This window comes from Trachurus japonicus, chromosome 15 (genome assembly GCF_045865225.1).
Source record: "Trachurus japonicus isolate A0001 chromosome 15, Traja_1.0".
NCBI lineage: Eukaryota > Metazoa > Chordata > Actinopteri > Carangiformes > Carangidae > Trachurus > Trachurus japonicus.
Genome location: NC_140921.1, coordinates 14714904 through 14740312, shown reverse-complemented (window position 1 = coordinate 14740312; position 25409 = coordinate 14714904). Strand labels below are relative to the sequence as shown.

General features: G+C 39.3%; 1 protein-coding gene across 2 annotated transcripts in view; it reads right to left on the bottom strand.

Moving 5' to 3' along the window:
• Positions 1–25409, bottom strand: part of LOC146973365 (VPS10 domain-containing receptor SorCS1-like) — a 49508-nt gene that overhangs the window by 5952 nt on the left and 18147 nt on the right. For both annotated transcript variants that reach the window (XM_085799853.1, XM_085799852.1), the window contains exons 3-23: positions 24452–24551; positions 24030–24188; positions 22536–22609; positions 17630–17694; positions 16907–17025; positions 16478–16567; positions 15361–15540; positions 13583–13729; positions 12138–12240; positions 11731–11807; positions 10967–11058; positions 10704–10811; positions 10290–10407; positions 9979–10112; positions 8204–8317; positions 7665–7836; positions 7201–7387; positions 5893–6026; positions 5668–5791; positions 4941–5053; positions 3077–3211 (exon numbers count right to left, since the gene is read on the bottom strand). In XM_085799853.1, the coding sequence (XP_085655979.1) occupies positions 3077–3211; positions 4941–5053; positions 5668–5791; positions 5893–6026; positions 7201–7387; positions 7665–7836; positions 8204–8317; positions 9979–10112; positions 10290–10407; positions 10704–10811; positions 10967–11058; positions 11731–11807; positions 12138–12240; positions 13583–13729; positions 15361–15540; positions 16478–16567; positions 16907–17025; positions 17630–17694; positions 22536–22609; positions 24030–24188; positions 24452–24551 (2545 nt within the window). The remainder of the gene's footprint in view (positions 1–3076; positions 3212–4940; positions 5054–5667; positions 5792–5892; positions 6027–7200; positions 7388–7664; positions 7837–8203; positions 8318–9978; positions 10113–10289; positions 10408–10703; positions 10812–10966; positions 11059–11730; positions 11808–12137; positions 12241–13582; positions 13730–15360; positions 15541–16477; positions 16568–16906; positions 17026–17629; positions 17695–22535; positions 22610–24029; positions 24189–24451; positions 24552–25409) is intronic.

The following is a 25409-nucleotide window of genomic DNA, read 5'->3' as shown; positions in this document are numbered from 1 at the left end:
CATTTGAAAAAAAAAGAAGATTATCTTTTGCTATTTCTGTCACATGAGGGGATTTCTTTCGTATACCAATTTCCAAAACAACATGATTAACCAATGTAAAAGTTCACTGAGGCAAAGCTATTGAAAATCAAAGTATGTCCTATTATGGTAAAATTGGTGTTTTAAATTTTCCCCCTGAAGTGCCTCAAGTTCCCCTTCTTTTCACACCTAGATGAAGCAGTCATTTAACAAGAGACCAAAATGCCTTCCTGGAGCCCATTTGAGTCCTTAGCCATGCCTCACTAATTCTATCTCGCTCTTTCTAAAATCTTTCCACTGGTTAAAATTAGACTGCTCTACACAGTATGAATAATTACTTTTTGTTCTAGTGGCATATCAGGGTCAGTAAATCTATTACACATTTTAATAAGCCTCTCCACGCATACACTCACCACATGCACGTGTGTATGTGTGGGCACACGCTCATTTAGTGCATCCACATTGCAAGTCATTCACTGGAGATGGGAAGAGTGAACTGAAGATTTATTACCCTATTGTCTGTGAGGTTCTGCCAGGTAATCAGACAGGCTTTAGATAAATACATCTCTTTAATTCCCAATCCAGGCCGCCTGCCCCAGTTTGTCTCCTTTCTCGATGGCGCCAATTATATGATGCATCAATGTAATTAAATACCTATTAACTTGGTTCAAGACTGACTGTGAGCCAGAAAAATTATGTTTTCTTGTGATACACTGAGGCTGTATCCGTTATGATGAATAAATGAGCTTGAGTAGACAGCGCTTTAGACGGGGCCCTCTTTAATTGTTTTGTTTACATAGTCAACAGCATTCTATGATATAAGAAATCAATTTTGGAGATCGAGGAATCTTATTTTACTCTGAGTAAATAAAAACATCTGTGATGCACGGTGGCTTGAAATGATTATGGGTTTCTTATTATCTGAAGGCTTATGCAGGTGTCTAAACTTCTCAAAGGTGGTGTTGTGTACTGAGATGCTGGAATTGTTGGTATTATTTCAGTGCTCTCATGGATGCTGTTCCCAGCTTTTACACGGGCAGACATTGCCCTCTAGTGTTGACACAATGCATCGCTCCTTCAGAGGGACTGAAACATAAAGCGGTGAATTGAGGGAACATTAAATCATTTAGCACTTCAGCAATAAAGACACAAAACCTAATTTCATAAGGGTTGAGCTTCTGTGAAACACTGAGTGCAATTAGGGGGGGAAACAGTTTGTTTTTTCCTCCCTCTTTTCAGCAGCAAACAAAAACAACCATATTAACAACTGCATGATTAAACCATTATAAAATCATGAATATAGCAGAATTGAGAGGCACTTCGTTGATTGAGCGACTCCACAGGGAATCAAAGGGGTTTACTCTAGAAACTAATTAGGAGGGAAGTCGTATGGTGCTATAAGAGATGAGAGCCTATGTGCCTGCATGATAATAACACTGGAGCTATAACATATTCCTCTTGTTCTCTGTATCTTCACTTAATGGACTGCGCCAGAGTTTTTTTTTTGCATCTTTTACCCCAATTACTATGAAAATGTACAGTCTTCATTACCGCTGACCTTTTCCACGAAATAACACAGTGTTTTCCCTACCCACCATGCAGCCATGGTGTCTGTTCATTCCACTGTGGTATGAAAATAAATTTGCAGAGACTTTAAACTTGGCTGACTTTGATAATCCATCACAGTGAGCATTATGTCTGCATTTATTTCTGTCAAAGTTAACCTCACTGCTGTGTGGCGATGGAGTGCAGACTTTCCGAATCAAGCTGCACTTAAAATTGTGTTACCATCCAACGATAATGTAACTTTGACAAAAATAAATGTGGACATGATGCTCATTGTGATGTATTGCTTCACCCAAACAAGCCTTAAGACGCTACAAGTTGATTTTCATACCGCACTGAAATGAATGGAGACCAGTGGCTGCCTGGAAGGAAAATGGATTCAAATGTATGTGAAATGGAAAATATTTCATAAAAGAACTGGAAAGTAATCAATGAGGATGTAAATTACATTTGATATTCAGCCTCTTGTGTGAGAAATGTTCAATCTCAAAAGAGAAAGAAAATGGGAAACAGTTATAAAAAAACAAAAACAGTGGTATCCAACTTTCCACAGTAGTCAGAGATAAGAGGGGAGGTATCTCCGCAAGTATGGGGATCTGCTCACTTTATTCTGATTACAGTGCATAGACATTTAAGTGCTGTGCACAAAGAAGGAGGTGTATATGTATAAAAATGAAAACATAAATCTTCAGGCATCTTCTGTAAAGCAACTGAACAAGTTGGGGGATGGTGGATGTAGTGTGGTTAACACATTCTGTGAAGCACATTCATTCATTCAAGATTAAAGGCGACAAACGTCTAATATCTAATAATACACTGGGACGCAAAAATAAGAAAAACCGATTGGACTGTCCATGACAATTGGAAATCAGAGAATAATCAGAGATAAATGAACGAGACTGTGGAAGCCAGATGGTGGCTCCCTGATGAACTCATGACACCGGATGAATATCTTTTAGGCATTCTAGGCTAGAAAGCTGTCAGATAAATGGCTGCAGGCAAAATCTCCAACAACGGATGCAACTGTCAGTGAAATAAGCTGTTGGGAGAAAGCAGCCTTTGTTTTGAGACTATAACATGAATAATAAGTGAAATGATGGAAAATGTACTGTATAGGCCTGAACCTGCCATTGTGTGCAACCTATTATATAGTCATTATAAATCTGTGTTTCTGTGCAAGTATTGTGTTGTTCCTATCAACCCTCTCATTAGCTTGGAAATAATAGTAATAATGAATCTGCACAACTAGATGTAACCTTGTGGTGAGAGCAATGACCTAACATCAGAAAATATGTTCCCCTTTTAATAAAACAATAGAGCTTAAAGTGATAACTAAAATAAAGAACACATTCTCCTGGGACCTTCTCTCTGGAGACTCACTCTTCAACTTCCTCAGCTTGTGTGTGTGTGTATGTGGTTTTAATTGTTGCAGAAAAATACATTGTGCTGAGCATCTGCCAGGGGCCATTAAAATGACTTGAAGAGACAGTACCTGATCCAGGTGCGCCCACTTCTCATCCGTGGCTCCATCTCTTGACCTCTTCTCGGGCACGATGAAAACCTCGGCTGTGGTTGGTAAGCCTGGCAGCACTGTGACCAGGAGCTGATTCTCGCTGATTCCTGTGACCTTTAATAACAACAAAACCTCATTAAATAAAAATGTTTTTTAACTGACACTGACACTTGGTGGTGAGATTCTGCGCTTTGGCCCTGAAACATGATTCTTGGGGGTCGTCTGTATTAATGAGTAAATACTGTTGGCTTTCTGCTTCATATATCATTTGCCTAAGTACAAGTCACTGTCAAGATATAATGCGCGGATCAACTAAAACATGCAAGTGCAATTCGACAGTCTTTGGTAAAGGCCAGGGCTTTTAGTGCATTTATGCTGTAACCAGAGGTCTGCTGTCAGTTTCCTGGTGTAAACCATGGTAATATCTGACAAGACAGAAGGTCAAAGTGAATGTTTCATACTGAGGGCTACTGTAGGATATATATAGAGCTTAGTATCCAGGTCTTTTACATAAGCTGCTACTTTTTTTGACATCCCCGCAGTGTCTGAGATGGAAACTAGACACACTTAACCACAGTTAGGCTCACTTTACTTGAGGTTTTGGTGTTCTCTCAAGGCAATTGCATTCAACTCTTTGAGGAGCAAATGGCAACTGTCAAGGCAGGGCTTTTATTGCCCTTTAGTGTTTTGACAAGTGCAGCTGAAAGCTTGTACTTGGAATAATGATTTCAGATGATGTGGTACAGAAGGCTGACAAATTAATGGAGAAACCAACATAAAGTGTCTTCATAAGTTGTTGTTCAAATTTGACCAAAACACCTTCATTGATTCCTTGTCATACATTCTCCAAATCTCTGAGCTCTACTTCAGGGATGAACAACATTCGACTTAAAAATGGTGCTAAGATGATGGCAGCAGAGAGCGCTGTCCAGCGCGTTGTTTCTACAGTAGATATCCCATAGATGTTCAATTGGGATGTGTTTTAAAGAATATGAGGGCCATCAGTGATGGGCTGATTAAGGCTTGTTAAAGCTTTGATGCTTTCAAGCCAACTGTGTTGAAAGTCTTTTAACTTGAGACACTAGAAATATAAGTTTTGAGGAGCCCAGTCTTAAAAAGGCTGCATTAGAAGTCTGTGTCGCAGTGGCGTGACTAGGCTGTCCAACTTCCAAGGGCTCCTTCAAATGTGGTCCAATAATGTGGCCTTCTTTTGCGAGTCAAAAAATCTTCCAACAGGAGCCAAACCTCTACCAAGATTTTTGTGCAGCACCTGTGAAAATAATATATCAGCAAAGAACGCCTGGGGATTACGCTTTATGGGTTCCAGCTCAATAGGTTATAATCACTTTTCTGTATCAAAAAGACATGCGTTCAGAGTAACTAGACATCAGGGGTGGCGCTTTGTGACTCATGCAAAGAAGAGGTCATGACTTTCTTTTCAGTTCCGCCTTTGCAGTTCACACACAGCTATCAAGGATGTAGACTACATCCCCACAAGCTCCTATACAACTTCACAGCACTTCATAGTCATTAAACCGTTCAGTGAGCCCTTGTTAACTGCATGGAGGCATCTGGATTTGTTGTGACTACATTTACTCACTTTTTCCCATTACTTTGTCACACATCTGTATGTCAGCGTGTAGAGGTTAACAACTAATTGCAAGTGAGTGTAAAGACACTACTACTACTGGTGGAGTGTAACACTTGACATTAAACTACATACATACATTACAAAATTAGAATGGAAATGTTAGAGGCTCACTACACTGACTGGAGCTACATTCGGCTGCTAATTGCCACAATGGGAAAGGAGTCTACTGGAGATAACAGCTGAAGGACTGACCTGAACCATGGAGCTCTTCACAACTCTGCAGATGTCCTCCCTCCACTCAGGCACCCCAGGGTTCAGCTCATCCAAATTAGAAGAGAAGGCCAAAACATGTGACCGGAAATAATCTGAAATAGTCATAAATTAACGTCAGATAATGTACATCTTCATTATGTGGGATCACCTCTTCATAATAATCCACTTCAGTTATTAAATAACCCCCTAGCCCCATAAGTTGTAGTGGTAAGCCTACTTTAATTATGAGAGTGAAATAGTTTTAACAATTTAATAGAAAGGAAAGAATGGAAAAAAAATACTTATACTGTATGTGCATAGGTCCAGGTATTAGCTGTGTGTGATTTTACATGTTATTGTTATTATCATATTAATCTTTTTTATGGGGGAAAATACTTCAAAGTTGAGCTTATAGGTTGCTGCTTGACCTTTTCTTATTACAAGGCTCACTTACTTAAGCTTTCAGCCACATCTCATGGCCTTCATGGGCAATTGGAGTTTAGTCCTTGACTAAAATCCAAGGTTTCTATCTCTCCTACACATAACCACCTGTTATAACATAATCTAAAATGAATGGAAACAATCTCAGTTACTACTGAGCAGACCCCCCCCCCTCCTCCTCCCCCTCTAAAAAAAAGTAAGCTTGGATTTCTACAGATTTTCCTGCGTTGCATTAAGAGGCTGTTGAAGTGCGATGAGCGTGATGGAAAAAGAGTATATGGTTCACCATAAACTGCCACAGTCATTTGGTCCTGATGGACAGTGTTGCCAACTGAAGCCTGAACGGTGACACTGTGGCGACCCTCCTTGGAGAAAGTGAAGGACATGGCTCCATCCAGGGTGACAACAGGCTGAAGGCAAAGACACAGACACAGAGAAGAATGTGATTTGCGAATTTCTCACGTCTTGAGTAAACAGGCAGCCTGGTAGAGAATGGAAAATGAAGGCTTACCTCTGTTTTATTATCAAACCACCAGTAGTAGATGACAGTGCCCACGTTGCTGGGCCGTAACACTGTGGTGAGGTTTACTGCTTTGTTCTTGACGACCACTGAAGGAGCCGAGAGCTGGACCTGTTCAAGTTGACCTTATGAGAGAAAACACACACATTCACACCTTTTTGTTAAAGTATGTTAAACACACACACCGTTATGAATGTAAATATCTTTAAGTACAACACTGCCTGGAACACAATGAGCATATGGACAGACCCTGGAGAAAGTGTTGCTTGACAAGTGTCGGAGGACAGTTTGATGCTTTTTGCTGCCATGAAAATGTCACCACAGGAATCCATTATAATGAGCTGAATTCAAGCTGACCGCTGCTCTCCTCTGTCAATGAGAAAACAACTAACAGGCGTCTTTTATGTCTGCACAGGGTGAGTGACACTCGAAACTTTGGATGGAGTTCTCGAGTCTCTCTTTAATGAGCCAATTTGAAGTTACTGAAGAGTCATGAGCACATTTGCCCAAGTGTTTCGCATTATAATTATTTTTTTTATTATTTTAATTTCTAAAGGCCGGCAAGTTGAAGTATTTTGAACTATTTGAAGGCTGTTGGTCTATGATTAGCTGTGATAAAGGAGGAGCAACACAGACAGAAGAGGACGAGCAGACTCGTCTTTCTAAGGGGGCTCAGATCTTTGAATCTATGCTGCGAGATGCTGGAGATCATCAGTCTGGGGTAATGAGTGCCATCTACTGTGCTTTGGTCTGCTGGGGGAGCAGCATCTGTGCCAGAGAAGCCAGCAGGACCAATTAACTCACTTGCTGGGTGAGATCATTACTGGTCAGAACTGAGTCATGAGGAGCAGGTCACTGAGCAAACTGCTCTGCATCGTGGACTATCCATCCCATCATCTGCATGAAACACTGCGTGACACAATGCACCTCATCTCTAACAGACTCATTCAGCTCAAAAACTCATCAGGAAATCATTCCTACCAGTGACTATAACACTCATCAGTAACTCACACCTGTGTGACAGGCAAACACTGCTGCAACACCATCTGTACATCCTGTCTATGTTTCACCTGGCTGCATTGATTATCCACTACCATATTGCACAGTTCTATCACATCAGCTTATTACCATATAGTAAATCCACACTTGGGTGAAACGGATATTTAACAAGTGATTAAAATAATGCTGACAATAACTTGGAGGAAAAAAAAAAAAAAACACTCATTCTTTATTTACACGTAAAAAACAAAAACATTTCAAATTTTGACAGCAACTTTTAGATGACTGTCTCTGACTCACAGGAGATGTGGAGGTAGAGTATCACCCTGTCAAAGCCCAGAGTGTTGCTTGCTGTTGCAGAAACTTGGTAGATGCCAACTTTGCTGTAGATATGCTTGACCCCATCCTCAATGGAGCTTATGTTAACATATGATATGGCGGTGCCGTCGCCAAAGTCCACCGTTATACTCGTTGTGGAGCCAAGACCCTTCAAAGAGAAAACAAAATACTGTCACTCACAACTGGAGCCTCAGTTGTTTGTCAGCCGCCTCGCTGACATATAACAGTGCGCATTTTCTATAATATCTTCAAGAACAAGGTCAAGTGGTAAATCATGTCACTGCATATTTATTTGACATGCTGGAGCTCCAGCCTCGGTGCTAAGTCTGACAGCATCTCGATTTACAGGATAATACATTAGACACACAAAAGAAAAACCATGCAGCCCAGTCCCTGTTGTTGCTTTGTGTAAGTGAAGTCAGCACCTCTTCCAGAAAGACCAAGAAGGTGACATTCTTCCCCAACGTTGCTACCAGTGTCCCCTCATTGGTGAAGAGCTGGAGGCCCCTGGGGGCCCGACTAGGACACTTCTGTCGCCTGGGGCTGTACCTCAGCAGAGTTCCTTCAGTGCAGTTGTTAGACAACGCCTTGCGATATCTGGAATTTATTTATGATACCGAAAAAACAAAGAAGAACACAGAATGAGTGACTAACCACCAAATCCTATTATATATACAGCCATACATACAGTATATACAATATATACACAATAAAGTGTTTTGAGAAAACTTCCGTAGTGCTTGGGGACTTTATGAATAATTGAATAGATACAGACAGTCAGAGAAAAACAATATATCATTTTTCAACTATTGTAAAGGTTTCCATTCATTCACTTGTGATATGCAAACAAGCATTTTCACACAGAATAGCAGGTTTTCAAGGGAAAGGAGCTTAAATGTAATCAAGGGCATTTGCGCCCCCTCTAGCGCTTTCGCTCGTGTCGGTGCAAGTGAATCAGGCGTACCCTGTGGTGTTGAGGAAGCTGTCCCCCGTGAAGCAGTCTCTAGATGCTGCCGAAGGAACAAACCAGAAAGCCGGAGTGCAGCTCCCATCAATCTGCCTCTCAAACCCATAATCGCTGTTTCAGTTGGAATGACAAGTAAGAAGAAAAAAAGATAGAGTTAAACGTTATCAGGATTAGATCATTAATTTAAAATATCTAACATAATAATCACTGAGCCCACAATCATAGCCATTAAGTGCACGTCTACTGTGAATAGAGGTGTTCTGGGTGAGAGAAAAATGTTCACAACACAGCAGCTCGGAGTATTTGAGATTTGATGCTTTTTTGTATCAAACTTCTGAAGCAGAGAAAAGCATTGTTCCTGTTTACACAAACTATAATTATACCACTGCAAAGTCAGAGGGCTCTGTCACAGTTCTTTCATCGTGATCAGTCAAACAGTCTCAGGAGCCACAGTTGCAAAGTTTAATGAGTCTTTTAGTTATAAAGTGGTGTTAAGCTTGTAATATACTGGTCGGTGCTGATCAATTAAGACTGGAACAGAAAGATGAAAGCAAGTATGAAACAAAGCACAAAGATGAACAAAAAGTTCTGACTTGAAGCGATACTTGTGAAACATCAAGAAGAAGCTTATAATAGCGTCTAGGATGAACCATTAGTGTTATTCATTATGCAGATCTTTTCCAGTCCACTTAATATAAGTAGAAAGATGCAGCATGGCAGTCCTATCACAAATCTGACTGGTCCTTAAGTTCTGCCTGCACACACCACGGCTTCAGGACAGACACCAGACAATCTGGCCTGACCACATCATCTCAAAACAAAGAGAAAATGAAATCAAATATTGGACCGTTAAAGGCACAACAGGCTTCTCAGGGCGGCCGAGCACTGTTCACTTTGCCATAAAAAATAGATTCAACACAGAATCCCACTTCCCACTATACTATTAGAAATATAAGGATGTGGGGGAAGATCTGTTCGAAGGAAATAAACAATACATCAATATATCCTGAGTTCATTCATGTCCCTGGTGCTCAGAAACTGTCCCGTCTATGTGGGGAGAAGAGTCTGTGTGCAGGACTAGCTGCAAGATATGCTGATTGTTGTCTGACATGAAGAGACAGAGACTCTCTAGTGAATATCTGAATCATTACATCTGTAAAAATGTTAAAGCTGCTCATGTTATTTTATCCATTAGACTCATTCTTTCCATACAGTGTGGACAATGTTTTTGTCCTATATTGTTTTTATGTTATATGATGATAATCTGATCTTCGTGCAAAGTCGTAAAGCCTTATCTTAATTTCAATTTGAGTGCTACGCAGTTATCTTTAAATATTGTTTATATGACCACAGACTAGTTGTTGTATCATATTCTACTGTCCAAAATATATTTTCAAGCAAAATGTAGTTAGAAATGAACAAAATTAGTAAACATATTTTTTGAATCCCAGTTTGATTATTTACATTAAATCTTGCACATATTTGCGATATTGTAATAGCTGCGCTGATATATACAGAAATCAGATATTATATTAGAATGACTGTTACAAAATGATTAATTCCCAAGAGTTAAGACAGCTGATAGCATCTTAAATTGTGGAGATAAAAATATAACAGAAAAGGAAATGTGAATTATAAGATAAGTCTTCAAACTCTCCTCTTGTTGTGCCTTAGGTTTGCTTCACAGACTCTGCCTCTGGAGATTGATAAAGTGTTGTGCATTCATTGGATTTAATGAAGTGAAAAGAGTAGCTGCAGAGCAGGGAACTCACCACTCAAAATCTGCCTCTGTGCATGGGCAAGAGTCTGACATCTGGGAAATATACTGATCTCTGGCCTTGACACATCGAACGTTTGCTTTCAGTTTTTGGAAGATCCTCTTCATTCCCATGATGCACACTTCCCCCTGTGATGAATAATGCATTATGAACATATCAGAGGGTCTTCTTCCCACAATTGTTTTTGTCTTTTTACTATCTCGTGCTTTTATTGTGTGTGACTGAATCAAAGCGATTCACTTAAGCTTAATCAATGACTTAAAGTTCATCGTCTCAACATTCAAGTGGCAGCAACATCCTCTTACCTCACTGTGTAACTGCCATGTCAAATAATCTTCAGATGTGCATCGTTGTTGGAAAATGGACCGGAAGTCAATTTTGACAAGTTGCCACTCAGATCGATGACTGAAATGACCGAATATCCTGCAGAGACAAAGGTCAGAAACATATGGCACATGGAGCAGATTCAATGAATAAAACATGTTGTGTAAAAATAACAGTGACCTGACTTTAGGTAATTTTTATGAACTGACTTTAATCCATGTTCCTCTGTTGGTGAAGAAACTCCTCTTATGAAACTCCTTTTCAAACTCACATTAAATTAATTCAAGAATATTCATGTACACTTCTAGGTCTTCATCAGGGCAATATATAATTAAATAGTCCAGTAATTAACAAACTAGGAGGACATCAGCTCTTTATGATTCTTCATATCTTACGTCATTATGAGGGTGTCCTCTCCAGGCTCCCCCAGCACCCCATCAACATAGAGCGGAGAGGAGGTAAAGCTATATTTGTCCCAGTTTCTGCCCTCATCAAAACTCAGCCTGAGGGACAGAACAATGGTTGGATCACAGACAGACTCGCCACAAATAGAGTAGAAATCAGTGGGAAAATCTCAATAGGAAAGTAGTCTGACTTCTTGTTTTAAAGATGGAGTATAGTCTTTAAAAAGACGCAGCACGCCCTCAGAGAGCCTTACCAAATGTGCCTAATTGGCAGAGGTGTGTGTCGGATGGCCACCAGAGATCCTCCTTGATTCAGGAAAAACACACTGTACTCCTCCTGAAAGACCTGCAACGAGAGCGACCAGCTTCGCTTCATGTCACCTGAGAAAAGTTCACATCTACACAAAGTATGCGACTGTAGTCACACGCCTACTTAGTGTACACCTACGCATTAAAGTAGAAGCCACAACTGTTCTTTGCACAAGAGTCTCAGTTGTGCGAATAAACAAAAGCGTCGAGCAAGTGTTGCACTCTTTGTTGAATTCTGGAGTGTTAAGCCGACGGCAAAAATCTGCATGCTCCTTTTGATTTATTTGTTTTACAGATCAGAGATCCACATGTCTCGCACAAGGCTGGGTGTCAAACCTCAATTCTCTATTTCTTCGTAACTGCGACTGCAGCACCATGAACTGAAAGCTGGCATTAAATGCTCAATCAGATTCCTTGTTTTGTTCTCCTATTCTTTATTCAGATAATGTCTCACTGCAGACATATTTGCTCATTTTACTCTGTATTGTATTGTGAGAAAGTTTAGAAGGAAAGACAGCGTTTAGTGCGGACGCTTTGAAGAACTTCTCTCCATTGTGTTAAAACGATAAAGAGTTTTTTTTCCCCCATGAAAAGGTGATCATGCTCTGCAAATGAATGTATTCAAATAGTATTAATGCATAGATGTGGGGTATTGTTCAGGTAACAAAATTGGCACCAAACCCCCAGTCTAACAGTTATTGTACTGTACCTCTCTCCAGGTGTTTCCAGCATCAGATGTGATGAAAATACTGACGTTGGTATTGGTCAGCTCAGGTCCAACCACACCTGGATATAAAAGGTAGAAAGGCAGTATTTTAATTCAAGAAGTCACTCAAATACTGGCTAAACAGTATGGTTGCTACTTCTTCTATTCTTTTCTTTTTTATTATTCTTTGTTTGTGCCAGTACAAATTCTCTCCACTGAACATGGAACTGATGCGTAGAGAGGATGGGTTTCATTTCATTCTGTAAACTGTTGCCAGCTGAGAAAGATGGTGCTGGGAACAGAACTGAAGAACAGATCTGACTGGTAGAACTGAGGGATGTGATCAAGGAGCAGCATTAAGGCTGAGAGCAAACAACAGCATGGATGTGCGAATCAAACAATGTCCTCACCCGATGCTATTATAATTCCTGGAGCCGAGTCTTTGCTGACAATGTTTCCCGAGGTGTAAGGATTCTCCGACACATGAAGGTGCAGATGTAACGAACAGAACGGCTGCGGAACGCAAAGCAGATTAGTTTGCTGCAGTCACAATGTGAAAATAAAAGATTTCACAGAGACCTGGTTCACGTACAATGAAAATAAAAGCTGTCATAAAACCTGCCCTGAATTCATTCTGATCCCATTAGGTTATTTGTATGACGTAAGAGCCTACTGAGGGTTATTAAAATGGAAATTTATTTAATTAAAAGCCTTGAAGGAAACATGTAAGTGGTAGTGAAATCTGTAAGAGGAATCTGAACATGGCTGACATTTTCATACTACAAACTGTTATATAAATATTATCATACACCACAAAGTCTCTATAGAATAAAACTGATAAACTCCTGATTTATGCTTCAATATGGAGGTATCATCGACCCCTGATTCATGCCGACTCAAATACCAAACATATCAAAATGTGTCTTTTCTGTTATTGTTACAGCTTCTAGACAGTTGAAATAGCTAAAAGGTTCAGATTTAAAATGACCTGTGTGGATGCAACAGTGGAAACAGCTTCTTACAAGTGTATTCAGAGGAGATTGAAGGGCAGTTTGGAAGATAGGATGTGTTTGCGAGATCTTTTTTAGACTCTTTCTTTTCAGAATCCCATGAGTATACGATTGTTTTCCATTTGTTTACTTTGTGTTTTCCTAGACTAGGTTTACCAGTTACGTTTGTGCGCCTTCAATTTATTTTGCTTTATTGTCATTAATGTGTCTCTGCTTTCTGCACCACGCCTTTCAGTAATATCTCCTCCTGTGACTATGAGATAATTTATAGCTTTACTTGCTGTTGTGTACAAACCTTCCCTTTAAAATGAATTAAAAAGACAGATGCCAAAAACAATTCAAACTGATTGCAGATTATCAGTCTTGAAATAATGGAGGGTAACATAATGCTCCTTCCTAACTAATTTATTAAACCATTAAGCAAAGCATTGAACTCATCCCAGTATTTATTATATATTATATTGTATTATAACATAACATAATCTATTATGATAAAATCGGACGTACCGCTACCACCACTAATAGAAGCCATACAACAATATCAATAATATACAATACAATAATATTAATAAACAATATAATAATTGCATTGTAATAACATAAGTATTACTTTGATGTAGATGGGTGGGTTTTTACCATAATGGACAAAATTGTGCAAAATTTTACACCGTTACAAATATTTCAAAAGATCTTTTCAGCTACTGAAATATTCTGAGCTGCATTGATTTGAGACTGATTTATATGTAGTCTGTGACCATGGCACGGTGTGAGTCAGTGCAGTATTATTTGAGCGAATAATGGAAATCCAAATAACCAAATCCATCTCTTGTCAGTGGCCCACTTACTTGTTCACAATAGACCTTGTTTCCCTGGAGATCGGTTGTTGGAGCCTGGAGAAGATGCCAGTCTCTCCCCTTGTTGTATGTGATATAAGTTTTCACTTGGTTCTCAACAACTTTATTTGACAGGAACACCCCTTTAATCCCTGCAACCTGAGCACATGAGAGACAGAGAGCGGTATGTGGAAAAATAACAACAAAAAAAAAACACAGAGAGGGAGGGGGAAAAAAGTATCTGTAAATTATTCAAACTTAAGCAAAGCTGAAGGCCTAGTTCGGAGACGAGGAGAAAGTCTGAAAGTGATAGCTTTTCTGACAGGGAGCACTATTTTGGACCATCTGTAGGACTGAGCAGAATCAAAACAACATATGGCGCAGCCCTGAGATATTTCTTCTTCTTCTTTGTATTTATGTGCAGAGAGATGGAGACGCTCACATGCAGCTATCACTTCAGCTCCCGTTTCTCCAGCATGGGGAGAGCACACACACTCACAGCTTTGTCAAATGAAGAATGACCATATCACATCTCCAACTAGTCCGTCTTCACTTCTAAATAGGTCTGGGCGTACGATGTGTGTGGAGGTCAGTGAGCAGTGAGAGTAACCTCCGCTGATGGCTATTTTAGGTGTGTTACAATGTGAGGCTTTTACTGCTGGCCGCGAGATGAGGATAATCTGGAGTGATGCATACATGGGCAGTGAATGCAACCTCATAGTACATCTGTCAACACAGATACAATGTGTTCTGGGCACAAGTTAAAGCTGGTATTTCGCCTGCATTGTGACTATGGGCTGTAAGTGACACTAGAGTTTACTAAATTTGTGAGACACTCAGATAATGCAGATTAAAATGCAGCGTATAAACGTATGGTCCATTATGGCGAGGGCCTCCATGTTGGTACTTTTCTGTTTACTGTCCAAGAAAGCTCTGAAAGAAGGAATTGAAGTTTATACTGTATGATGCCCTTAGACACACACAGCGAATGGGGCCTATTTGTTTATGTGATTTCCCCATCTTACCTCTATCTATCTATCTATCTATCTATCTATCTATCTATCTATCTCTCTCTCTCTCTCTCTCTCTCTCTCTCTCTCTCTCTCTCTCTCTCTCTCTCTCTCTCTCTCTCTCTCTCTCTCTCTCTCTCTCTCTCTCTCTCTCTCACAGTAAAAAGACAAACTGAAGACTCCACTCTGTCCATGCCCAATGCATAATGTGATAGACAAAAGCCATGCTGAGCACTGATTGATCATTCAGTTCATACCGTGTCTTAAAATTTCTCCTTTTATGTAACCCACAGTTAGGTTAGATACTAAGATAAACAGTGCATATTGATTCAACATTTATCAACACATTCTCAGAATTCAGAAACCAGCAAATGTTTTGCATTCATGTCTGATGAATTATTTTAATGTTTACCAAATTATTCAAATAGCCGCAAAATTGATTTTCAGTCAATTGATTAACTACTAATTTACTCACTCATTCCAGCTCTAATTAAATGTAAAATGAGTTGAATCTACTCCAAATATGGGCAGCATTGGAACATACAGAATATGGAGGCACGAGTACAGAATTGCACAACAATAATAGTAATATTTTTGCAACTATGTACAATTCCACTGATTTATTGCACTAAAGGTTACTTAAATATGAGACATTGTCCTACAAACTGCAGTAGTCACAAAACCAGGTCAGAGATGGGAGTTGGTTGAGCTCGACCTGGAATAACCTGGGAACATGCAAACAGATGACAGCAGCGAGCCGACAGCACTGTCACTGCTTACCTCATACAGGTCTATCATGATGTTGCCCTCGGGTCCTCCACTGCTCACAACGTTCTCCAGCATCAGGATGAACAGCAGTCCTCTGGACTCAGACATGTAAAGGTTGTAGGAGTCATTCTGGTGCCAGTCCTGAATCGCTGCCACCACCTGGTTATCATCCGTGCTGATTATTTGCAAGTCCTGAATAAAGGAGATTCATGAGAAGATGTCTGTTTGCGGATTAGACAGATAACCAAGCAAAAAGATTTTAAGAATTGATTGGAGTGAACTGTCCCAGCAAAAAATAAAAGTTGCATCTGAACAGCAGTGTGTGTGTGTGCATAATAGTCGCTACAGAGCTTGAACGGCAAGCTAGCAATTCGTCACTTCTTGACATCATTCAGTCAGGATCAGCAGTGATCAGACCTCAGGCGCTTCACGCCATGCACTAAAAATGAGGACAGGCTCCATTTAATTTTACTGAATCCCTTTCAGAGTGAGGCGAGATATAGGGGATGTGTGTCCTTCAAGGAAATTTTGCGGGTATACATGGTTGGATGGATGGGCGGAGAGATTGATCGAAACAACAGTGTGGGCACTAAATCTCTCCTTTTGTTATGACACGGTATCTCAAACCTCTAAGACACCCCGCTGCGCCTTTGGTAAATGGAAATTAGTGCAAAACACTGTTTTGTGCAAATGCAAATGGGCCTTTCGACTTCAAAAAGTTCCTTTGGAGTTCTGGGGAACACTGACTGTGTTACTCCACATTCATTTTTTGAGTAAATATCTGTGGATACAGACGGGAGGGCAACTGATTAAAAGCTAGGCATGGTTCTTAAATAAACATAAGATCTAAAGATTATAATTATGTGTAACAGAATCAATTTTCAGAAGGATAATAATGTGGGGAAAACAATTTAATGGATTTGTCAGCAAACATTATGACTAACTGGGAACAAATCTACTTAAAATCATTTGAAAAATCAACCCACAGTAAGTCATCATGGCACCACTGAATAGCCTGAAGGAATGAACAGAGGGGTTCGCGGCAAAATTAATGCAGCGCTTGTTCTGCTGCTTGTTGCTCTGCATGTGCTCAACTCACCAAACCCTGCAGCCTGTCCAGCAGCCTTACCTTTGGCAGAGTGTACTTAGGAAGCTTCATGGGGTAGAAAGCGTTCCTTTTATAGGACACATAATGGACAGACTGGCCACCTATGGGCACCTAGAAAGGCAATATAGTGCAATTTACAGTTCATCACATTTCAGGTGAATATTCATAAGCATCACTGTGTACACTGATTGCTGGCAGCATCTATCACACAGTTTAAACCACCATCAAAACTCTGGGTTTGTGCTAATTGGGTTGTTGTGCATGATAACAGTGCAGCCCTGAGTAGAATATACAACACAGTGTTTTCTGTTACATGCCATTCTTTCCCAGTATAATGGCCCCTTTTAGTTAATGAAAAACATGACTGTACATTAAGGTGCGATTGAATGCGGCGGTTTTACAGCTTTTAATTGTCTTTTAATGAAGCCAGACCTTGCAATAAAAACCCACCTGGATGAAAACGTATTCATCCTGAACCACCAGGGAATTAGGGATGATAAATCCAGGGAAAGGCTTGCCCTTGTTTCCATCAGAGCAGTTCTGAAGTTTACAAGTTATGTACTGTGACCCTGTGGATAAGCAAGAAATCAGTGCTAAAAATATGACAAACAAACAACCTTCCTTAGACCACAATCAGGGTTTAGCTGCTTATGCTGATGGTATTAAGTGAGCCACTGAGGCAACATTTTGGATGCCTTTATACTCCTTATTCTTACTAATAGATAAAGTAGAGAGAGCTGTCCCAGTGTGTTAGCATCAGCCAAATGAGGCGGTCTCCCCAGGGACAGGGCATTAACACACGAGGCCTTATGGAAGTGGTCTCCCGCCACCCCCACCCATACCCCTACCCCCTTTCTCTGTGCTGTGGCCAAGAAAATAGCCAAGTCATAGCCTGGCCTTTAAAAAATGAATTAGCTGAATCGCATGAGGAGTCTCCATACAGCCAGTTCAGATGAGGGAGGCAGCTTTAGCGCACACAAGAACAAAAAGATGTGATCTCTCACCTGGGTTTTTGAAACTGAGATTTAGGAATTACAAACAAATGTCAGCAAACATCATGACTAACAGCAGGCATTAAGTCTCGTTTCAATAGGGAAAAGAGGAAAGAGGAAAAACACACAAACACAGCGGATGGATGTGACTTAACTCGTAATATGTCATATTATTACTCACGTCCATCAGAGACGCTGATCTCCAGATGAATCATCCCCTGCTCTTTATCTAAACCCAGTCTGGACCTGTAACATCATGAGATGCATCTATTAAACATGAGCATAGATTTCTACTTACAGACATGTGCCTATTAATAGTGACATCGTGTACATTATTAACAACATCCTTTACCTACAGGGCTTGCAACTCTTTAAAATGATGCAATGTCTTGTTTGTTTCTCCTCATCGCAGTTTATGGCTTGATCAAAACATGAGCTGTACTTGTAAGCCTGAGTTATTCACAGAAAGACTGACTTTTCTTTCTCACATTCAGTTTTTTTTGCATTCTCTGTTGTATTATTACAATATGAATTGATGTATTTTATACTTAAGAAGGACTTTAAAAACCCTTCCACTTCAAAGGAATTGCGACATCAGCTGTTCACGGGTTCAGACAGAGCCTAATTATAACCCAAGTGTTTATGAAGTGAAAGATTTGGGTGTCACTAAATGCACCACACAAACTCCTTTTTACTTCATCGGTAACCAAATGTGTCACCCAGTAACTACGTTGTGTAACTGATGTGTTACAAACTGACAAAATGACAAAACTAATGACAGGAGAGTAAAATATTTCTCAACACCTCTGACACTGCAGCAAAAAAGCTTTTCAAAAATCATAAAAACAGAGAAGATTTTGAATTAGACTTCACAAAAATAAGAGAGTTCCACAAATGACTAAACAGTATTATAAAACTGTACTAAATGAGTCATTTAATAGCCTCAGATTAACATAAAACCAGAATTTCTGCATAAACTGCATGGATACTACTAGCTATGAAACACATAGTATCTACTACGTACATGCATTTGAAAAGAAACCATACAAACATATAGGATAAGATTAAACCTGGATAAAAAAAAATTGGCTGTTATGCCACTTTTCTTTAAGTTTTACTTGTACAAACTGATTTTAATCACCCAATACAATAATGCCTTGAAAAAGGGAAAACTTATAGAAAAGGCAGAGAAATTACCCTCTCATATTTAATCTAGGAACTCTTGGTTTTGACCCCCAAGCTAGGAGCCACTCATTATGTCGTATACTGTATAAAAGTGCCGTATAGACTTGGTTATAGAGCATTTGTTTCGCAATTTTAACTTTTCTTTTATTTGTTTCAGAATCAGGTGGCTTAATGAGGCACTGATGCAAAAGTTTTACCAACTATATGCTGCTGCCCCAAGGTTTATTTTGATAAAGTGATGTTGCGTGAATATTTATAACCTAAACAAAAGGAAACTGAGGAAATTGTTCACAGCTGACAGAAATCATTTATTTTTCTGTTGATATTTGTGAATTACATAAAGGTCGGATTTTCATTTTGAGTTGGTAAGAGATGCAGCTGGGACCTCTGTACTTGTCTCTGCAGCAGTAACACAACAGCCTTATCTGGCCCGATGGACATTTGACCTGCACTGCTCTTAATGGGTAAGGTGTGCTTCGCCGTTTCATTCACGTTTAATAGAGATTCTTCATAATCCTTGTTATGTGCAGAGCGACAGGAGTGACCACTTGTTATATTAATAGCAGCTGTTGTGACACAAGATGGGTTTCTTCTCATTTTCCATACCGTGTCTGAACTATAATATAAAAAGCCCCCATCCTGCTTCCCTCAGCACTCTGTAATTGCCTCAAAGCTCCATCTCTTTTAATGGACTTTCTGTCAAACACTTCATCCAATTCTATCAGTGAGCAGCAGGCCTTGCTCTTAAATAAACCCCTGCAATGTTACACTGTGTTCCCCCATAACTAACACATACCACTACGACTGCCTGGCGAGGGGGCCTGTTAACATGTTTTTGTAAATCTTGTTTGTCAGATATTTTTTTCTTTCCAGATAGGATGAGCAATGCAGAAAAGGATGAAAGTAATTCTTTCATAGTGAATCTCTCATCGTGTGTGGATGTTTTGGTGGATTTATTTCCTGGAGGACAAAAGGAAGTACATATCTGAACATGAAAAATAGGGCTTTTGATTGATCATCTTCTAACTCCCAATTTCTAGATGTTGTGAAAGAAACCTCAGAACATCACTAGTCTTACTTGGCGTGTGGACTGTAAATATGACTATACAATTATGATATACTGTATTTTAGCATTGAAAATACAGTAAATGTACTGTACTTGCAGACAGCCGTTCACCAGAAAGATCTTTAACTGGGATATTTTGCATGGATATCTCTGAGTTAGTGAGGTCAAATTAATGTTTTTAATTAATATGATTATTTTAAACAGGTTGCAGAGTCAATATGGTGCATGATGCTTTCTATAAATTATTCCTAAGAAGAAAAACTAGGAACAAAACTACAGTACAACAACCTACATTACAGCAACAGTGCAAAGCCTAATGTGACGCACAGTCATAGATCTTTATGTGCACAGTCGAGCTCAGGTACACTACCATTAGCTACAGAGACCAAACAGAAAAGGTTTTGTTATGCGGCTTTGGTTAGATTGAGAACAAGGTACATTTTGTGCTTTATCGCTCATTACACAATGATTTAAGGGCTCTGATTTTGTGTATTTCTGATGAGGTCTGTGAGGTGAGTGACTATGAAAACCTTGAGATTTTTGTACCATATTTCATCAGCAGTGCTTCAGACAGCAGTTCTTTATCTTTCTTTATTTGTGATATTATATTTTATGCCCTTATCTAACGAATGTTTCACCACTGCGTTCTGTGCTTTTGATATCTTACTGTATGGGTCCATGTGGGCAGAAACTTGCATGTGCACCAATACACAATAAACAATATACCTAATAAGCACACACCAATAGAGACTCTCTAATAGTCGTTAGTGTGGATTTATTTCATGCACACTTGCACACTTGGTTTATTTTTATTTTTTTAATGCAGATGCTGCAATCTTGAACTGTACCGTTAACCCTTTGTGTACCACAGCTGTTTGACTGAATAAATGAGCAAAGATTAATTAGCGCCGCTGGAGAATGATTACACGTCAACCTCCACAAGAAATGAGTGTCATACATCCACATTCCTTTGAGGATAAAAATATCTGCCTCATTAGACAAGAGATAGTCTTTGTGCTTTGTTTGGTTTAATATCTACTTAGTCATCACCTCTTCCCTCAAGTGACTTTTATTCACACAAATTACAAATATTTTTATATTTCCCAGACCAAGGCAAAAACACTTGGGGTCACTCCAACCTCCTTCATTAATCCATGGCTCTGTTTTTTATTCTGTAGATAAGAGGGTGAAAAGGATTTTGCAGCCAACAACTATAAAACCATTATAAATTAAGGATTTATCCTGGGCCATAATCCCTGTACCAGCACCCAACCGCTAATAACACTAAAATGCTCCGAGGAGACATCCAGAAGAAATGAGAATGGATAATGTTTGGATATGATTCGATTTGTGACACACTATCCCAACAATATTTCATAAGCAGGCTGCATTCAACACATCTAATAATACTCTGCATGTGTAAACTAGAGGCTTAGTGCATTACTTAAAAAAAACCAACAAAAGGAATCATAAATTATTTATCAATGCGAACTGTGCCTGGTTTGGAATTCAGTAATAATAGCACTGGAAGTAAAGGGGGGAGAAGTGTTAATACCTTTATATAGTTTTTACCTTTACTATCAGCAGTGGTGGAAAATAACTAAGGACATTTACTTAGTTAAACAATGATAACAGCAAAAAGCTATTTTCTATACAAGATATAGTGGGGTAAGGGCAAAGAAAACCCTACCCCTCTGTTTGTGTCTCTGTTCTTTGTTTTAGTACAAGGATGAGTAGATAGATAGATAGATAGATAGATAGATAGATAGATAGATAGATAGATAGATAGATAGATAGATAGATAGATAGATAGATAGATAGATAGATAGATAGATAGATAGATAGATAGATAGATAGATAGATAGATAAGTCCTCTGAGTAGGGCTACTCCTCAGGGAAGTGACTTGTTATTGTCAGATGACCGAGCCCGAGCAAGTTAGTATGCTAACTTCAGTAGAAGCGACAGAAAGAGAAACACCAATTATAAAATCCCATAGACTGCAATAAACAATTTGTTAGACCATTATCATTAAGGTCTGGCACCGAAACATTGCAAATTAATTGTTTGTCTTCCTGCTCCTACGCACCTGCCTCACTAAACAGATGTGTGTGTGTGGATCTGTTTAGAAATACAGAAACAACAAAAGGATTTCTTTTCGCTGCTGGAGACAACATCTTGGTGAGAAAAGGAATGAAGTTTGATGCTGAACTTGTAACATCTCCTAAACTAAGAAGTAAACAAATGCTAACATTGCCTAAAACTAACTTATAGTTTTAATACATGCAGGACTTTTCCTTTTTTTGTCATTGAGATTTTTACATTGTTGCATTGGTACTTTCATTTAAGTAGAGAATCAGAATATTTCATCCACCACTGACTGTAATAACAAAAGCAACCATTTTATTAATTTCATTTTTTCACAGCACTCCTGAGACTGCATGCCAGACTTTGCATACCAGACTTGTTAACAGGTTCAAATCTGACTCAATAATTCATGCTGTTGCTGGAAATGAGATGAAATTATTATTAATATTAACATTAATATTGATGCAGTATGAGTCAGAACCCTGGTCACTGTTTATGCGCATTTCAATTACATCAGCATATAGAATCTGGGAAAACTCTTCCAGCCAAAAATCAATGAAACATATTTTATAGCACATGAAACCAGTGAAATACAGTGAACGTATTTCCCCCCTGAACAGAATACTAAAAGTGTACACAATTTAAGGTATTGTGTAATTATATTCTGTATACTGTCAATTATTCATAGTGCAGAATTTGACTCCTAGAAAGACAAACACTCAAACAGAAATGATTGACTTAGGACCTCACCAGTAGAATCTGTTGGGGACGACGCCATCGTGCACAAGCTGCCATCTCCTCCCAAACTCAACAGAGACGTAGAGCTGAAAATGAGAGGAATGCATTGACTGAATGAGTTACAGTGAAAAGAATAATTTTCAAAGTAAGAATATCCAAGAGAATACTGTATAATTGAGCAGCTGTCATCAAAGTTGGAGATTTTATCGCATCAATACAGTATGTTGATGCTTGTTTGAATATTCCACCAGTGAGCATATACTTTAATTGAAAATGCATCAGTGATTAGAAAAAAAACATCAGCTCCCATAAAAATACAGTGGTGCTCTGAAACCAGGGTTTTAAAATAAACTAGAAAATAGCAAATATCATTAGGTCCCACAAATACGCATTTGTGTCTCTTCACAGTGAATCAACTGGTTTTATAAAACCACCCATTTAACTGTCACCGTATCAAACCAGCATCCAAAAGACCTGTCATATGTTGCAACAATGATCAAGCAGTGAGCATCTTAAGCGCAGAAATTAACAATGTTAAGCAACATTGTTTTGACTTATCTTAGCGCTTACAACTTTTAAGACATGACAGACAATCAATAAATGTAAAATGAAACCAGGCTTGGATTTATTTTATTCAAGCAGGCAGTGATAAAAGAAAAGGAAAAAACCTGATGTAATTTAGCTGTTAGCTTGGTGAATTTAGCAAAGACATACAGAGTGATGACCTGCAGGCAAACTTTTGTGGAGCGTCTTTATTTTGACCTGTCGATGGCTCTCAGCTAAGCTTTCATCTCACTCCCTGCGCCATTTATTTCACTTCTCAGACCTTGACTTTTCTTCTCTCTGAAAATCAAGTCTTCCAATAGCAGGCTGTGTGGAGGCCAAGTTTGATATCTGAGGTGTTGAGTGAAGCAGACAGCAGGGTTCTCACAAAGAGTAATGAAGGGTGTGTGGGTTTATGCTTGCCATTGTGTGTGTGTGTGTGTGTGTGTGAGTGTGTGTGTGTGTGTGTGTGTGTGTGTGTGTGTGTGAGAACTTGGGAATTGTGTGGGCGTGTCTCCCTTGTTAACCTTCCCCTGTGCTGTCTAGGACGCATCCATTCAAAGTTAGGCTATACGCAGCCAGACCTTATGACTTGTTTAGGGGAGCAGGTGATCAGTTGTCTCTGTTCGGCATCTGCAGCCTTGACTTAAGTGGTAGATGTCTCTGCTCACGAAGACCATGTTCTTTACAGCTAGTAGCTATTATCGAAATGAATGTTTTTGTCCATGACAGCAACCTATGGTTTGTATCATTTGATAGAGATATTACTTACGTTCTGAACCAATAGGCCTGTGATATATAATCTAGCCGAACAAGGTGGCAGGGCTCCTATACTGAGCTAAGAAAAGCTGCAAGTAAAGCAGACACAACAACCCTTATTTCCATCCAGAGATTTTGTTTTTCCTGTCACATATTCAGTTTTTTATTCCAGCTTTTTCATGCCACCTGACAGCTACACGCTACCTTTTGGTCGTGGCTGTAAGCCAAAATCCAGTCCTCCTGTTCGGGGTGAAAAAGCAGGCTGAGGATATCAAAGGCTAAGCTGTGTTTCTGATAGGACGCCCCCTCGTCAAGGCTAATGAGCAGGCTGCTCTCCACCTCCGGGTCGGTCAGCAACATGATCTGAGACGAGACGAGAAAGGAGACGGGGGGGAGAGTTAGCAGCCCACCCCGACAGGATCCATTCCACAGGGCTTAAGAGTGGCTGTGCAACGTACTTCTTTTAACACACACACACACACACACACACACACATGGTGGAGAGTGAGACTCCTACAGGGCTGCTATGTAGCAAAACTGATTATAACTCTGCGACATAGTGATAGCAATTGAATGATTCAATTAACACAGGCAGGACTTTTTATAACGTGCACGTGGGAACTTACCTTCCTTTTGTTGTTGGGACTTACGTACAGGTAGCTCAGTATGGTTTTCAGACCCACTTTCTCATTAAGTTTCTCATATGTGGTCCCATAATCTGTTGACCTAGAAATTCAATCATAGCATAAAGGAAATAGGTTGCGGTGGAAAGTAAAGGAGAACCGAACAACACCTAGTCGTTATGATGCTGATGGTATCATTAAGCATATCAGGCAAGCAGAAAATTGCAACAGCAGTAGTCATGAGGCAATTTGCTAGATGGATGGAGATTTTTTTAATTATCAAAATAAACAAGAATATCCTGTGTGGTATGCATGGCGAGAGGATGAGCTATTATTAATATTATTATTATTATTATCATCGTTATTATTGTTGTTGATGCTTTGGGGTAAAAACGTAATTCAAAGGTTTATGATTTCCATGTCTTCTAAGTCAGGTGGAGGATTGGAGGACTTATTTGCCTGTCGGGTAAAAAAACTTGAACAGTAGAGTTTTTCGAAACCAGAGATATACTTGAAAATATTGATTGTCCTGCAGAAAATGGCTTTCTTTTGCTGAGTTCATTTTGGAGGTCATTCACTGTCACCAAAATAGATATTGGTCTCAGTTGCTTGGTGACATTTCAGAAACAAGTACTGTAACCATGAAATGTTTTACACTGCAATATAAAACGTCCTGTATTTTTTCTATTTTTATGGGCATGTTTATTGGGAGATACGTCATCATTATATTTTATTTAAACTGCAAATATTGATGACATTGGCTTGACTTCCTCGATGTCTGGAACCTCACAGAACCCAATGCTGTGTATCCAAAGAACAATATTATGTAACTTTCTTTCCTTGAAATATCTTTTCTTTTATTATGACCTTATAAAAAATCAATACATAGACGAATATTGAAGTTGTAACTCCTCCATTTGCCACAAACTAGGCTTGCAAAATGATGAAGGTGACAACATTA